The sequence below is a fragment of the Ostrinia nubilalis genome, chromosome 27 (assembly GCF_963855985.1).
Source record: "Ostrinia nubilalis chromosome 27, ilOstNubi1.1, whole genome shotgun sequence".
Taxonomy (NCBI): Eukaryota; Metazoa; Arthropoda; class Insecta; order Lepidoptera; family Crambidae; genus Ostrinia; species Ostrinia nubilalis.
Genome location: NC_087114.1, coordinates 1908109 through 1925669, shown reverse-complemented (window position 1 = coordinate 1925669; position 17561 = coordinate 1908109). Strand labels below are relative to the sequence as shown.

The 17561-nt window shown below is 35.5% G+C and overlaps 2 protein-coding genes across 2 annotated transcripts; one reads left to right on the top strand and one right to left on the bottom strand.

Annotated features, from left to right (window-relative positions):
* Window positions 1-8: 8 nt before the first annotated feature.
* Window positions 9-17133, bottom strand: LOC135084903 (peritrophin-1). Its single transcript, XM_063979654.1, has 6 exons — window positions 16982-17133; window positions 6548-6645; window positions 5806-5919; window positions 5088-5232; window positions 1678-1771; window positions 9-1081 (listed from the first exon to the last, which is right to left on the bottom strand). Exons 1-6 carry the CDS (start codon window positions 16986-16988, stop codon window positions 910-912), a joined length of 630 nt encoding a protein of 209 aa, XP_063835724.1. The 5' UTR covers window positions 16989-17133; the 3' UTR covers window positions 9-909.
* Window positions 10277-13335, top strand: LOC135084977 (uncharacterized). Its single transcript, XM_063979738.1, has 3 exons — window positions 10277-11472; window positions 12481-12549; window positions 13210-13335. Exons 1-3 carry the CDS (start codon window positions 10323-10325, stop codon window positions 13257-13259), a joined length of 1269 nt encoding a protein of 422 aa, XP_063835808.1. The 5' UTR covers window positions 10277-10322; the 3' UTR covers window positions 13260-13335.
* Window positions 17134-17561: the final 428 nt, after the last annotated feature.

Genomic DNA, 17561 nt, shown 5'->3' with positions numbered 1-17561 from the left:
AAACTCGATTTATAAGAATCTTTATTACGACAAAATAGGGGCAATTTATAAAAAAGCTTATGATTTCTTATTTTATTTTATTTTTGTAGTAAAATATAGGTTATATACAAATAATGGTGAAAATACTATTAAAATTATGTACATAAAGGTATGATTTTTTTTGTTTGCTTTTCTCAAAACCCCATTTGTAAATAAACTACAAAAAACACAATTTTCATCAGCAAAACTGAATATAAAAAATGTCTCTTTTGCGAATAATTTGTACAAGGTTTTGATTTTTTTATTGTTTACTTATATTATGGATTAAACTAACCACATACTATAATAATAATACAACTCCATTAATAGAATTTGTATGATTTAACTTTGAACTTAAATAAAATAAGAGATATTGTTAACGTTACAAATAAAATTGATTTTATAAAAATATTCACCTTTTTGCAATTTGAAATGTAATGTAAAATAATTATATTTTTTCAAAGGTAACCATACAAATTCTAAAGTGTGTAGTTAGAGATTGCTCCTAAATTGTCGATTGTAATTCAACAATGGACATTTGAGACGGTAATCTGTTTATTGACATAATTGCTTGAAGCATTGTCCAGGAACGCTTTATAAAATAAAAAATATTTTGAGAACTTAACTTAAACAATGATTCGATTTTGATTCGCTACGTCCTCAAGTTACATAAAACTGATTTTACTTGTTTTATTGATTACCAATAATACTATGAAAATGTAGGTATTGATACAAATATTTCTGACTTTCACTGTAGGCAAAAGCTTTTAACAGCCTTTAACAGGCTCAAATTGAATTATTTTATAACTTAACTCAAAGAGGTAAGGTTCTAAATACAGTGGCAACGTATTCTACAGTCTCCAAAACCAGACACCGTCTCCAACCAACAATTTACTTGTAAACAATGAATTCTCCAGCCAACTCGTCTGTTATTTGCACGTCGCACTTGACATTGGCTTCGAAATCACACTGGCGCGACTCGGCGTTGAAGAACAGACCGTCTGAGCAGTAGACAGCTTCTAAGTTGCGGCCGTTGCACCGCCAGTAGCGCTGGCAGTCCCCTCTGGAAGAAGCAGATTTTAATTAAGATTTGTTGAAAGACAATACGTTATTAAGCTCGCTTTAACATGAAGGTAGGTTTTTTTATGTGTCATAAAAGTTTAAATAAATATTATGATTAAAAAACAGGTATCGATATCAAAAACAGGTATCGATATCGATAGATACGTAACTGCACAGCCCTAAATAAGTGATCGATGATTCAATGCTGGATTTATATTTAGTGAGCTCGATTCTAATCGAAGCAGATTTATCTTTTTTCAAAAATATTCAACTTTTCTTAACAAGTTAAAAACAAAAAGTTGCATGGTACTCGCACTACCTAGTCAGGGCAATGGCTCTATAGATAAATTGGGTTTTCCCAAAACAAAAGGGTTTTCTCTGCTTATTTCCCCGATCAAGTAGATTTAGTCACCCACCAGTCAGTATTCACAAACGATGCTTGCTTAAGTGAAGCTGCAAATAGAACGCACAGCGTTGAATAAAGCTCTGTGATTGGTTCGTGTGTCACCCTGTGCGTATACGCGCACTATGAGACCTCATAGTAATGTTAGTGAATACGGGCGTTACTTAACCGAAGATGATGTATTGTAAACGAACCTGTAAGGCATCTGCCTAGAGGAGGTCTCGGCTCTATTGCAGTTCAGGATGGTGTTGAACTGGGTAGCGAACACGGCAGCGTTCGGCACATCATCTGTAATATAAATATAGGTATAATTAACAAATACATCCACGCCAAGATAGTTACTGTGTCAATTTTAATTAAGACAATATAATACTGTTTACGCAATATTTTAACCATGCTGTGTGTACACGTTATTTGAGTGATGATCTAGATCTAAGCATAAGTTACTTTCTTTATACAGGGTGTTTGGCGCATCGTGTGCCAAAATGATTTGGCGGATAGAATGGGTCATTTCCTATATTTTCAGCCCCCATAACACGTTCCATACCAGGTGGCTACTTCTAAAATTAATTTTTTTAGTAATTTCACCAAAATACCCAAATCGCATCATTTAATTTCGATTTCAAAAAAAACTACTAGGCGCAGCCCTAAAGTAAATATTTTGTTTTGACGTGCATTAATGTAGGGTTGCATCAAATCTAAATTTATTGGCAAATATCATCTAGTTTTTTTAAAATTCAGCTTTGAAGTTTTCCGAAAAGTTAAAAATGGACTGAACATTTAAGTTTACAAGGGTATAATTTTTTTTTAAAAGAGATAGCGATCTTCGGATTTTATCAAAACTTCTCTAGTCTATCCTCATTCAAACGGTATACTAATCTTGTTTAAATAATAACAACAACTTCACAAATTCCTTAAATTAGTGCATTGACTCTACTCGGACTGATTTGCGAAATTTGTGTTTATAGCTCCTTTTTGTGTGAATAGCACATAGAACACCTAACAGGTAAAAATTATTTATCTTATGCAATGTAAAAACCTTTTCCCTATCGTTTTTCAATGTGGATTTCTTGAAATTAAAGACGAAAATAATTATTTTGATCGTTTATTAATTATTACAAATTTTGTTCAAAATGTCCGCCTCGGCAACGTATACACTCAAGACATCTTCTTCTAATTTCGACTGTTGTCGTATGCAGCCACATTTCTCTTTTTATTACTAACTACTAATAAGGCGTTTTCTATTCGTTGTAGTTTTTCTATTGTTTGAATCCGTTACGTACACCAGTTCTTTAGCTTGTCCCCAGACGTAAAAATCGAACGGAGTTAGGTCTGGGGAACGTGTAGGCCACTGTATAGGGCCATCTCTTCCAATCCACGAGTAGAAAACGCCTTTGTAGTAATAAAAAGAGAAAATTAGAAGAAGATGTCGTGAGTGTATACGTTGCCGAGGCCATTTTGAACAAAATTTGTAATAATTAATAAACGATCAAAATAATTATTTTCGTCTTTAAATTCAAGAAATCCACATTGAAAACCGATTGGGAAAAGGTTTTTACATTGCATAAGATAAATAATTTTTACCTGTAGGTGTTAAACGTGCTATTCACACCATAAAGGGGCTATAAACACAAATTTCGCAAATCAGTCCGAGTAGAGTCAATGCACTAATTTAAGTAATTTGTGAAGTTGTTGTTATTATTTAAACAAGATTAGTATACCGTTTGAATGAGGATAGACTAGAGAAGTTTTGATAAAATCCGAAGATCGCTATCTCTTTTAAAAAAGAAAATTATACCCATGTAAACTTAAATGTTCAGTCCATTTTTAACTTTTCTAAAAACTTCAAAGCTGAATTTTAAAAAAACTAGATGATATTTGCCAGTAAATTTAGATTTGATGCAACCCTATACCTTGATTTTTTAGAATCCAGCAGAGATGTAAACAAACACTTTCATACACAATTACACCATAATCACTTACGTGTTCATAATATCATACACATTATTTAACAAGCCCATGAAACCAACTTTATTTTCACGTTTATACAAGTTTGAAATCAATCTTTGAAACAAATTATTTTAGCAAAATACGTGGACGATGAAAATTTGTGAGACTTGTCAAATTGACTTGACGTTTAAAATCATGTGTTATCTCCATATTGTCTATGACTTGTCTCTGACACATCAGTGCTGTAACCTGTGAGTCATAGACAATAATCTGTAAATTTAATCGATATTTCTTTAAGTATTCACTTATTCCGATTACTGATTAATTTTAAATAAAAAGTATACGATACTTTGTTAAGTTTTCCAGCGATAACTTCGACAATATTGGAGATAACGTAAAATTATTTTTCTACTTTTAGTGTATACTTTTTCGCAGTTTAATTTTTAGTCGGTTTTATTTAAACGAAATTATTTTCCTTTTTTATGCAATTATGCTTACGTATTGTTCCATTGCTTATTAATAAAAGAAAAAAAAATCTTCTTTTAATTGATAGCATCAGCGCGACAGCAACATAATTACGCGCGAGCGATAAGGATGGGTAGCTTGGGGTCATTGGACAAAATTCTACGTGCTCGCAGACCAGGCTTATTACCTCCCTAGCGGAATAGAGCAACAAAGGACTGAGCGAGCGAGATGTCACTAGTAGCAACACTGTCAAACAGAACTTTTTGCAACTATTTGGAGTTTAATAACTTTACGGATATCATTGATTGTTTTACTGTCCACAGTGTGTTTTTTGATTACATCTGTGCATACAGTTTGTTTCCTGTTCTCGAAAATTTCATAATCAGTTCACATTCAATGTTGCGACTTTGTTGCATATTTTTAGTATTTTGACGATCACCCGGCGATGATACGCAAGTACTACAATAATTTCACTTCGCGATTAACGAGAGGTTTTGTCGCATCACTAGTTCACAGACTAAAAATATTTTTATGTCAGTTGGCCATGTTTGATGACATTTCTGCTGATTTCTAAAAAATTAGACTGTACATTAATGCACGTCAAAACAAAATATTTACTTTAGGGCTGCGCCTAGTAGTTTTTTTTTTTAATCGAAATTAAATGATGCGATTTGGGTATTTTGGTGAAATGACTAAAAAAATTAATTTAAAAGTAGCCGCCTGGCATGGAACGTGTTATGGGGGCTGAAAATATAGGAAATGACCCATTCTATCCGCCAAATCATTTTGGCACACGATGCGCCAAACACCCTGTATATTATTTGTGATTGTTACTTGTTGTGTATGCCTAATAATAAATAAATAAATAAATTTAGTACATAATATTGAAATATAAAATTCGAGACCGAATTCAAAAACAACAGAGGTCTTTGTCTGAAGAAACTGTTGCTCTCATTGGAAATCGAGCCCAACTTTTGATTCTGAGATACATCATAGTTTTAGTATTCTTTTTTTTTGTAAAATATCTATTTTGAGTCACTATCTTTTTTAAGAATTTTGATTGTCTTGCAATTTTGTCATTGGTGTCGTCAACTACCCAATTTCCTATCTTTTTCATAATTATTGTCACAACAATTAATTTATTTTTTAATTTATTTATTTAATCTTAATTTTAATTTATTTTACTTACCACCATCATCCTCAGTCTCCTCCGGCTCGACGGCCCAGCCGCCGCTGCCGCTGCCGCTCCCGCTGCCGCTGTCACCGTCGTCGCCGGAGCCCTCGATCTCCTGGTCGCGGAGCAGGCACGGGGCGGCCCAGTCCCAGTTGCAGACCTGGAATAGAATAATGAGGTGTTGGTATTTTTTTAGATATACATCGATCGATGTATTTGACGTACATCACTAACTAGGCGTCTTAATAAATTAATTTGTCCGTTATATTGTAGATACCTACCCAATAAGTAACATCTTTTAGGTCTTGTACTTTTGTTCTAAAAATGGTCTACATACTATTAATGAATTTGAACTTGAATGATTCTTTAAAAAAATATTTGTGATAAAATTCGAAACACACAAAACAATGCTCATTCAAGTTACTAACAAAATTAACAAACAAAACAACAAAATTACCTAACTTGAACATTGGTTCAACTACTAATCGATAGAGTACCTAACGATGTCAGCTACCGGTTTTTCGGTAGCAAATGCTCAAATATTTGCACCTTTTTGGCGGGAAATTAAAACGTCAAGTTTGACAGTTATATTTTTCTAAAATCTATGTGCAAAGAGTTGGCGAGGTTGTGGAGTAAGTAGGTACACTAACTAAAAAAAGACTAAGAAAATGCGTTTTGCAAAGAATCTAGCCAAATAAACCAGTGGTATATAGGTATTAGGATTATTTTTTACCTGGTTGACGAAGTCGAAGATCAAGGTAGGGGGGCAGGACCTCTCGACCTCCTTGCCGTGGTCGCACATGTAGAATTTGTTGCAGTCTGTGAAATGCGGCAGGAGGAGAAAAACCTGAAATAAATACAATAGTTCTGTTAAATCTTTCGATTAATATAAATACCTATGTAGTATGCAGGCAGCAGAAATATCAAGCAACTGACTTTATAATTTGTAGCAATCTCCCCTACCTAGAGACATATTGTGGCAAAACAAGACAGTTAATTTCGAAATCCCTTCGCACCGATATTTTTGTATTTTGATCCGTGAATTGATATAGAAATTACAACTGTCAAATCCACTAGTCTAGGGGGGCCGTTGGGGTAGAAAAATTCTCGAGTGGCGATCACGGACAGCAGGCTCCCCACTCGGTGGACCGCGACGATCTGGTCATGGTCGCGGGTCGATTCCCAGGTGGGAGACAAGAATTGGAAAATGATTTATTATTACTGACGGGATTGCATGTACTACCTTAATTTTGAGTTTCCGATGTTTCGGCACTGTTGTAAGCGCCATGTTCACGGAGTACCTAACTGTTAGTGACTATGAAATTAGTTTAAAACAATATATTGGAAAATGATTACCTATTTCAGCAAAAAATCATGGCTGACTCTCGTTGTCATCGATTTGGGCTAACATTGATGACGAAGAAAATTAATATTAACTATGATGTTGATGAAACGATGATGATGACGTCACTCACTTGGCCCTCCGGGTCGCAATGCAGCGAGTTGGGGTCCACTCCCTCAAAAGACACTGCGGCAGCATAGCCGACCGCCAGCAAGGCACACAAAGTTTTGGCTGTAACAATAGAAACAATATTATTAGACCGTGTGGTTTTAGCAGAGTAGAATAGGAGCAACCTTACTCTTTCCATGGATCATTCATCCATCCATCCAGACTAATATCATTGTGGTTGCGTTTAGAATCTTTCACAGCTTAATGATTACTAACTGCTTTGCTGAACGATCCTTCTCACAACTAAAAAGGTTAAAAAACCCGCAAAGAACAAAAATCCGTCCAGACAAGCTTTTAATTATTTAGCATTAATGTGTATTGAGGCAGACATACTTCGTCGGATAAATTTCGACGATGTAATCTCGGAGTTTGCTCTGATTAAGGCAAGGAAAATAATGTTTTAAGTTTTACATTTTGTCTACTACACTTTCTATTTTGATGAACTTTCATTTTATACTTTATACCTTCCATTCCATTCCTTCCATTTCCATTTAAGCAATAGAGGGCCTACACAGGCTCTGTGCTTAAGGCCTCGGATACTCTTAATCCGCCACTGCATGGATGTACAAGGTGAATAATAAACTAATAAGTATTAGGCCCCATGATGAGCCCTGAATCTGCAGTCAGGTCAAAGTGACCGCAGCATCATGCACCTAAACAACTTTGTCGGTCTCTTTATAGTAATGACCGTGCCTAGATCTGGGTACCCCCGCCAAGTCGAGCAAAAAAGCGGCATTTCCTATCTAAAGTCAGCCCAAGATTCCCAACGGTATCAAATTGGCACCAACGTTTTTTTTTATCCACAACGAGGAAGCTCTTGGCCTGTATCTCACCTGATGGTAAGTGACTCTTCCAATTTGTGGAGGACCCGCCGGCCTCAGCTTTATTTTATCAACAAAATTACTTGTAAGCAATCTTGTAAGTAACTACCTATGTAGTTACAACAAAACAATGAATATCAAAATTCTACGTGTGTCCTACCATTGTTTAGTCCTTATCCATATCTTTAGAACAACAGCTTATCGTAATATAATGTAGCCTAACGTGTGGTTTTAATTAATTACCAACTTATAAATTAATTAGTATTGGCTCTCAAGTTAAATGATTGATTTGAACAAGGAAAATTAGATCAATCTTTGTACTTAATCAAACTTTTTTATACATAGGTCTATGATCGACTACCATCTACCATATCAGTGATCATGACTACCATATCATCAGTGATTGATCATGCATGAGTCGGTGATCATCATGGCGCCTGATTACTATTTCGGGCAATCAGTTCCCCTAAAATAACTTTTAAAACTTTTTTAAAATCGCTTGGCTTTGGCGGTTTTTTAATAAGTAGGTACCTAAAAATATTAGGCCTAATAAATTTGCTCTATGAAGCGATTTAATTTATCATTCTCATATTATTAATCGTTGATTTCAAATTAATGTAAGCGAAATACAAGTAAATAAATTATTTTTATGCCTACAATATTCAAACTACAATGTCCTAGCCAAACTAGAAACGACAGCACCACAAAGTTAGGTACTTACTCGGTGTAAGGAACTGAGCAATGATGAGTAGGTAAGTATGTAATGTTACCAATAATCTTATTTACCTAATTTTTCTTCCCCAATCATAAAAAATAGCAACAATGAGGGTTTTCGTTTACAGATATGTCAAATATGTCAAAATCCACCAATCATGCAGCATTTCGACCTCCCGTCTACGTATTGCCATCTGGCGGATTTTTCAATCGTGAAAACCCTCATTGTGCAAAATTGCAATTAATCTTCATTAATTACGTTAAGAGATCGAATCACTTTTGTAAATATTTGTCCTAGCTACTGTAAATGCGTTTTTGTTCTGATAAAATCTGCACATTTATTGGATTATTATTGAAAACGTAGTTATAATCTAATTAGAAGATCTTGATTAAGATTGTCATTATAATGACGGAAAAATACACTGAAAAGGCATTCCCCAGACCCAATCAATATAATGATTAAAATAATAGCTGCTACACTTAAATTAAGAGCGAGATCTCAACTGTGTTCGTTCATAATTTTTGAAGTGTATTATTTTTTGGGCGACTTGCCTATTTTAAACTAGTCCCTAATACCCTAATATTCAATTAAAGGCTAAATATGTAGCTTATTTTTTGAAGTTTTTAACATTACAAAATGAGACAGTCTTGTATCCTACTTCAAAAGCACGTTGAGAAAGTCCTGATTATTGGAGTAAAACTCATACATAAACAACAAACCACAGAACTATTTTGATAACTTTGCCTAATAAGTAACTAGATAATAATAATTTCATACATTGATTAAATAGGTACTAAATAGTTGACGTCATGCTAATGTAGATTGCCTTATCAACATGGATTTTTTGATTAGATAAACTTTATGGCTTTTCTATTGTCAGAGTACACGGCAATAGGAGGTGATTTTGTAATTTATTGTGTTATATTATTACTTTGTTTTGTTATGACCAATAATATAGTACAAGCTTTGATTATTTCTCAAGCTCTCTAGATTTATGAAAACAAAAAAAAATATTTTTAATCTAATTTCAAGAAGAATAAACTTTTGACACAATTTCAGATAATTGGGTTCATGAAGTAAAATAAAAACTTCTAAACTTTTGGTAGAATTACTAAAAACTTAGCTAAGTATTATTAAAATAACTTTTACGTTGTTATTTTATCAGAGTAATAAATTAATGTAACATAATATGTGTAAATAGCGAGTTTTGCGCACCACAACTAACCAATCAGTTATTGTATGACATATCTACAGACTTATTTAATCCAAGTTGTTCACTGGATTAAGATAGGTAAATTATGACGTAGACGATATTGTAAAATAATAAGAATATCGTCATTATCGTCATTATTTTAGCCAAAGTACCCTCCCACAGTTGAACTTAGGGCTCTTGATTTCCATGGTGATGGACCGGTTAATTGGAAATTTAGAAGTGTTTGTTTCCGTTTTTAGGGTTCCGTAGTCCTGACAAGGAACCCTTTTATAGTTTCGTCATGTCTGTCTGTCTGTCTGTCCGTCCGAGGTTTTGCTTGGAAACTATTGGCACTAGAGAGCTGTAATTTTGTGGAGGTATTAATTATTAATCACGCCGACAAAACGGTAAAATAAATTTTTGAAAAAAAAATAATAATTAAAGTGTAACCCTTACATGTAAAGTGGGGATGAATTTTTTTATTTGGCTGGTAAACCTGATTAGGTACCCAAAAATGTAGAAATGGTATAAATAAAGGAACAGCAATCATCAGTTATTAGTATTACCAATTAAGTAGTAACACAAAAAACAGTTATCTATGTAACTAAAACAAACTAAGCTACCTATTTAACTATTGAATCTATACGTAGAGGACCCAGTGAAATAAATACAATGATTTATAATTTTGTACATACTGATTTCATTAGGCTACATGCGTTTAGTTCCACCAGTTCCACTTTCTGAAACGTTAAAATAATTAAATTACGTCATAATTATTGTAAGTGAATAATTATTATGTCATATATTACAAATCTTGTATTTCTATAAATTTTAATAAGTTCAACTTCATATCTTGCAAATAAAAATTAGTTTCTTGTATAAAATGTTTGCGAACGAAACGCATTTCTAAAAACAAACGTTTTTTTATTTTACAGACAACGATGTTTTTGATGTTTGGCGTCTAAAATACAAGTTTGTGGTTGTGAAAGTATTTTTTTTATTAATTTAAACAATGGACTCGTCGGATTCCGAAGACGATTGTTACGGGAACATAGCACAGAAATTGCAGCGAATGAAAAATAATTACAAGGAGGATACGATAGAAACAACAAACTTATTGAACGAATCGACGACAGAGCTTGACGAAATTGTGAAGAGTGCTGAGTTACTTGCTAAAAAGAGGGCCGAAGCCAGTTTGCAGGAAAAGAAGAATGAGGAGGCAAGCAAAAAAGAACAGCAAGATGCGGATTTACTCGATACTTTGCTAGCAACTTCGTCGAAAAGAATGACGCGATCCGCCGCGAAAAGGGCTAGTTCTGACACCAATTCGAGTGAAGGTACCGCTCCTAAAAGGGCAAACAGAAGAAAAAGAGGCGGGAAAGCGTCCCAAAGCGACACCAACACTGATACAACCCCGGATACCGTGCAAAATGTAGTTGAAACGCCAAATGTACAAAATACCACACAGCCTGTTCAAAATGTACCTCAAACTCAACAAAATACTCCTAGAACTAGAGGGAGAGGTAGAGGTAGAGGTCGAGGTGGTAGGAGTAGAGGTAGAAACTCTAGAGGTATACATGTACCTAACTTTTGGGGAATCCCTACATACAGCGTTGGAAACACAGATGAGTACCCAGACCAGTCAGATAGCCAACAACTATTTAGTTCAAAGCCGAAATCCGACGACGTAGTGCTAGTTGAAGACTCAGAAGTATTAGACGAAAACGAAGAGCTATCCGTTAAAGTGTACTGGCAGAGTTCCGAGTTCTTTAAGTTCATGATCAGACGCTTCCAAAAATTAACACAAATCTTTGATTATTTCTCACAAAAAGAAAATGTCAGTCATGATAAGTTGTTGTTTACGTTCAACGATCGGATACTCAAGCCCGATGACACACCAGACACAATAAACTATAGCATCGTAAAATTTATTGACGGGGGTATTGTTAATCAGAGTGTATCAAAGTTAGTCAAAGACGATAACAATAAGAAAGACCAGAACGGAATCAAATTGAAGTTCCAATGTCAAAATGTCAAGAAACCGTTTGAGACGTGGATCGGTATCGACGATAAAGTAGGAATAGCAATGATGAAATGTGCTGAGCACTTCGAAATTTCGATAGATAAACTGCGCTTCTATTTTGATGGAGATTTAATATCAGGTAACTATTTTTTTGATATTCTTGTTTTTTGGTTCACCAAATTTTCATAAAGCTATTTAAAAAGTTTCACATAAATAAAAACCTCTTAAATTCATTTATTTTTGCAAATAGGCTTTTAAAAAGCACTTTTACACGTCCCAGTATTAACCCTTCCACTGCTTCGGGACAATAAATGGGCCACACTTTGGTTTGTTCTTCTGATCTGAACACCTGAAAATTGGTTTAATCAGTGATGAGTCAGCCAGGTGAGGCCTCGTAACACAAGCATATTTAGCTGGGCTTGTATTAAAAAAATGGGTGTCTGTCTTATAAAGACTTTCTTTTATCAACAATGAATATTATCCCTTTATTACCTACACTAGCTGCCCCGGCGAACTTCGTACCGCCTATATTCATCAGAAATAATGTAGGATTCTCCTTAAATTATTACCATTTCTCATTATTACCATTGTAAAAGATTTTTTTAAATCAGTTCAGTAGTTAAACTATTCAATATAAAGAAACAATCAAATCTTTCTTCTTTAGTCATATTATTATAGATAGTGTAAACTACTTAAAGTTGTTGCAATTCGAGAAGGCGAGTGACCTTTACTATGTGGTGGCTCGCTACTGTTCGTTTTTCAAAAGTTTTGACAGACATTACACTATCGTTATGTGCATGTACACGTACACACACAAGTAAAGCTCACTCGCCTTCGCGAGTTGCAAGAACTATAGTCTGGTCCATGAGCACGTAGAATTTTGTCCAATGACCCCAAGCTACCCATCCTTAACGCTCGCGCGTAATTATGTTGCTGTCACGCTCGCACACTCACTGCGGGCGCCCGTGACTCGTCCCACAGTCGCGACAGCAATATAATTACGCGCGAGCGATAAGGATGGGTAGCTAGGGGTCTTTGGACAAAATTCTACGTGCTCACGGACCGGGATTTATACATAATGTAGTTCTGTTTTTGCTTTATAAAGATATTTAAATATTAAATAAACATTGTATTTCTTTGTTAACAGGTAGACTCACAGCACAGGAGCTGGAGTTGGAAGGCGGCGAATGTATAGATGTACAAATAATTACTTTGGGTAAGCACTTTTAATAATTTAGTCTAATTATTTTACAAATAAGACACTCGTGCGTAAATACTTAAATAAGCTATGGATTTAAAGAAAACGAAAACATATTATTTAATAAGATAACAACTTAAAATTTTTGTCACGAAAATCATTATTTTTTAGTACTTTCATACAACCTTTCATCCCCCTTTTAACCACGTACAACTCCTTTTTTGCAATAAAAAAATAGCCCACGTCCTTTCTCAGGCTCTAGACTATCTGTGTACCAAACATTCAAATCGGTTCAGTAGTTTTGACGTGAAAGTGAGACAGACAGACTGAGTTACTTTCCCATTTATAATATTAACATGTTAATTGTATTGTTATTGTTTGTTCTCTGTAGCTGTGCCTTAAATAAATTAATAAATTAGTATGGATAGTGTAAACTACTTAAAGTTGTTGCAATTCACGAAGGCGAGTGAGCTTTACACGTGTGGTGGCTCGCTACTGTTCGCTTGTCAAAAGTTGGCTAAGTTTTGACAGACATTACACTATCGTTATGTGCATGTACACGTACACACACAAGTAAAGCTCACTCGCCTTCGTGAGTTGCAAGAACTATACTGTTAGTTAGTATTGGTTTTCCTGCATACAGATAATTAAATAAACATTGTATTTCTTTGTTAACAGGACAGGAGCGGGAAGGCGGTGAATGTATAGATGTACAAATAATTAGTTGATGTTTAATTAATATGTATTCTATTATGTAATTAAATAATTAAAATTTGTAACTTCTAATGAAGAGATTATTTTTTATGAAAATTGTTTTTATTTACAATATCAAGCTATTTATTAAAGCTTTAATGCCTTAAAATTGATACATAAGGCAAACTTAATGCCTCTGCCTCTAATGGTTTTCTCTGCCAGTTTACCTTCGGGCTAAGCAGTGTCTAATTGCACAGACTAAAGGATGAAGCACACTAACCCGAAAACGGATTGTAACCGTATCAACTTAAGGCGGTCAGTATTTTTTGTATGAGAAACTTCTTACTGCAATGCACACTTATCCGCACCGTAACGTAAACGCCTCACCTCGCGGTTGGCAGCGCGGCGAAAGGCTATACGGTGATCCTTTTCTCGGTTGATAAGTGTGCTATGACCCTTACTGGGACTAGGGGCCACTCGGGCAGATTATGAAGCTAAAAATGGGCCACAGAAAATAGAAACAACTGAATAAAGATTCATAATTTCACTATCTTTCTTTATTACATATACAAGGGGTCGCGTGCGGACCGTGGTGTCAATTATGCATCCTTGCAATACAGCATTATGTAGATCGGTTTATTAGATCCAAGGCTAACTTGTATGGAAGCAATCCTACCCAACATAGCTGGGCATTAACTCGTTAATCCGTTAATCGTTAATTAACGAAGTTAACATTTCTATTAACGGATTAACTTTTAAGTTAACTTTAAAAAATGTTAACGGACTCGTTAACTTCCGTTAAATTATTCTAAGTCCGTTAATCGTTAATCCAGTACCTACTATTTACCAAAAAGATACAGCAGACACGCTAAAAAACGCGTTCTGACAAGTACGTTCGGGCTTCCAGAACTTCCAGAACCCAAAACAACAGTTTTTATAACCAGATTACCAAGTGCGTGTCGTGACACGCGCAGTGTAGGGTTCGGTAGTTGTCCGTTGTTAACACAATATATTTCACAAGCAAGCAATTACTTCATCTAAAGTCACCTTTAATATTTTTTCTTCTAAGGAATTTTTACTAGTTAAGAAATTGTATAATACATGAGTTAAATGACTATTACTCTTAAACTAACTAATGTATCTTAACCATTATAGTTTTTCATGAAAGTTCATGAAAAGCAGTATTATTACGATTTTTTCCAGATTTTTCAAGCCAACAGTTTAGTTTTTAGAGGGGGGGGGGGGTTTACACCCTACTCGAACAAAAATGGGCACTTTAAACTTTAATAATTTGCAAACAGATCCCTAAATTGAAAAATAGTCACAGAAACCCCTAAGCCATTTTAAAAGACCTATCCAACGATACCCCACTTGATGGGGTAGAAGATGAAAAAAAATTCATCCCCACTTTACATGTAGGGGAGCTACCCTAAAAATTTTTTTTTTCAAAATTTTATTCTGCCGTTTTGTCGGCGTGATTAATATACATACCTTCACAAAATTACAGCTCTCTAGTGCCAATAGTTTCCAAGCAAAACCTCGGACAGACAGACAGACATATCGAAACTAAGTATAAGGGTTCCTTGTCAGGACTACGGAACCCTAAAAATGCATTTTTTTTATTAATTTGAGACCAGTTTTCCTCAACCGATTGAGCTGGGTATACTTATAATATGTAAGTACGATGACAATGCAATGTTATGGTACCATTGAGCTGGTCTGATGATGGAGTCAGGAGGTGGCCATAGAAACTCCTAAATGAAACGGCGGAATCGCATCGAATTTGGGTTCATTGGATTTGTCATTTTGAGCACTTTAGTACTAGATGATGTCCAGGGTCCTGATGATGGAGTCAAGAGGTGGCCATAGGAATTCCTAAACGAAACGGTGGAAACTTATCGAGTTTGGGTTAGTTGGATGTGTCTTTTCGATCACTTTGGTGCTAAATTGTATTGTAATTGTACCAAGGCTCTGAGATTGAGATACAACTAAAGTGTATAATAAAATTATAATAAAAGCTTTTATTCTGAAATGCAGTTGTACTAAAACGAAAAAAATAATTTTACTTATGCAAGGTTTAAATAATTTCGAAAGCTTGTAGCGCAAACATAAAAGAGGAATAAATTCCATGCGCGATACAAACTTTCGAAATTATTTGAACTTTGCATACAATTTTTTTTTTCATTTTATTATCACGTGTTAACGGATTAACGATTAACGTTAACTTGCGTTAAATCATCCGAAATGTAACGTTTTAACGTTTAACGAAGTTAAGTTTTTTAGTAACGGTTTAACGATTAACGAAGTTAACTATTTGATTAACGGTGCCCTGTACCTCTAGTAGGAAAAACTTTCGAGTTCGTTTCGTTGCGTATTCAAAGTGTCATCGAAAAATTTTGTATGAAAAATTAAACAGCGCCCCCTAGGGCGGCTATAATATAGGGGGCGCTGTTTAATTTTTCATACAAAATTTTTCGATGACACTTTGAATACGCAACGAAACGAACTCGAAAGTTTTTCCTACTAGAGGTACAGCTATGCTACCCAATGTGTGGCGCCGGAATAAAGCCGGCACCGCACGTTCGCCCCAAGATTCTAATCTCTCCTAATTTCTTATATTGGATTTGCCAATTGATAACGACTTTTGCTGGCTGAAAATTGGTTATCAGTCTAATCCCGGTATTAGTTGATAATAACTATTACTTTTCTATTATTTTACAGAGAAAACTGTGCACGGAGCACCCGCGTGACCCGCCGCGTGCGTCCGCTTAGAAGGCGCAGACCCACGCAGGCACAGACTGTTGATCAGTATGGAGATGTATGAAAGTGCGCACATTACACCGACTTGGTATCGGCCGATTCTTCATACAAATTAAATTCCAACTAAAGGCCAACTAAAAGTCGGTGGACTGCGCCTAGGCTTAACGCAGACTACAGAGTTTTTGTATGAACATGTATGGAAGTTTCTTGCGCTGCTTCTTCTCAGCACCAGCCCATTTATTGTCCCGAAGCAGTGGTAGGGTTAATACTGGGACGTGAAAAAGTGCTTTTTAAAAGCCTACTTGCAAAAATAAAAGCCTCAATACAAGCGTGGTCACACGCATGATGCATGAAAACACGTCATACGCATGCACTGCTAAATACCTACTATCTTAGATATTAATCTAAGCCTACTATACTTATTTTTCGATACAAATCCGCGTGCGGGCGCCCTCGAGTTTTAGCGGAGGCTCTAAGAAAATAACAGCTGGACGATGATCATAATAATATGACAGTAGCGTTACGTCCGCCTTTTTTCCCGTCTTCCACCAGTGGGTTATGTGAAACTCTTACACAGAAGGGGACCTCCACTGAAACCCCACGGTGTCCGCCAGGGCCATTGAAACGGAGCCGTGAGCTCGCTCTTGAGGGAGCCCCTCCGGTTTCGAGGGGAATTATAATGGATCCCCTAGGATCGTCCGCTAACGGCGCACTAGACACTGGTGCGCACCGCCACACGGGCCAAAATAATGTTGGCATGTATAACTTATTAAATGAACCTTTATATAGGGTTAGCAGAAGATGAAGAAGATGGAAAACGCGGCTTAAAAAATAATTTTAAGAAGAACTTAGGTATCCAAAAACTGTAAACTATGATCTTCTTACATTTTTGGTATCGAACCAAAAGAACCTATTTTTTTTGTTTCTACGAGTCGACAACTTAAGATCTTAAAACCTCTGCGCAAGCGCGAACCGTTAAAAAGTTTTGAAAACTTACCGAACATTTTTTCTAGAATAGTTGATGATGCGTAGATTGAAAACAGGTGGGTAGATAACACAAAACACAAGATTACACGCTGAAAGTAACAAGCACACAAAGGCAAGAGTACCACAGATGACTGCTTATTACTGCCTGGCCATTATCAGTAAATCGAAAAGCTTTATACACTTCGATTCCTTTGCGTCGACAAGATTAAGATAAGCACTGTAAGAATCCAGTTTTTCGAATTTCGTACTTATTTTTAGGGTTCCGTAATCCTGACAAGGAACCCTTATAGTTTCGATAAGTCTGTCTGTCTGTCTGTCCGAGGTTTGCATGGAAACTATTGGCACTAGGGAGCTGTAATTTTGTGGAGGTATGTATATAACCACGCCGACTAATCGGTAGAATAAAATTTTGAAAACAAAATTTTTTTTCGGGAACTCCCCTACATGTAAAGTGGGGATGATTTTTTTTTCTTCTACCCCATCGTGTGGGGTATCGTTGGATAGGTCTTTTAAAATGGCTTAGGGGTTTCTACGACTATTTTTCCATTTAGGGATCTGTTTGCAAATTAAAGAACTGTTGGCTTGAAAAA

Bases quoted from the DNA above. Each gene is read 5' to 3' on its own strand.
- LOC135084977 (XM_063979738.1), top strand. From the start codon at position 10,323: ATGGACTCGTCGGATTCCGAAGACGATTGTTACGGGAACATAGCACAG. The intron at 11,473-12,480 runs GTAACTATTTTT...CTTTGTTAACAG, and splicing joins TGATGGAGATTTAATATCAG to GTAGACTCACAGCACAGGAG. The intron at 12,550-13,209 runs GTAAGCACTTTT...CTTTGTTAACAG, and splicing joins TGTACAAATAATTACTTTGG to GACAGGAGCGGGAAGGCGGT.
- LOC135084903 (XM_063979654.1), bottom strand. The intron at 5,920-6,547 runs GTGAGTGACGTC...TATTTATTTCAG, and splicing joins ATTGCGACCCGGAGGGCCAA to GTTTTTCTCCTCCTGCCGCA. The intron at 1,772-5,087 runs GTAAGTAAAATA...TTTATATTACAG, and splicing joins GGAGACTGAGGATGATGGTG to ATGATGTGCCGAACGCTGCC.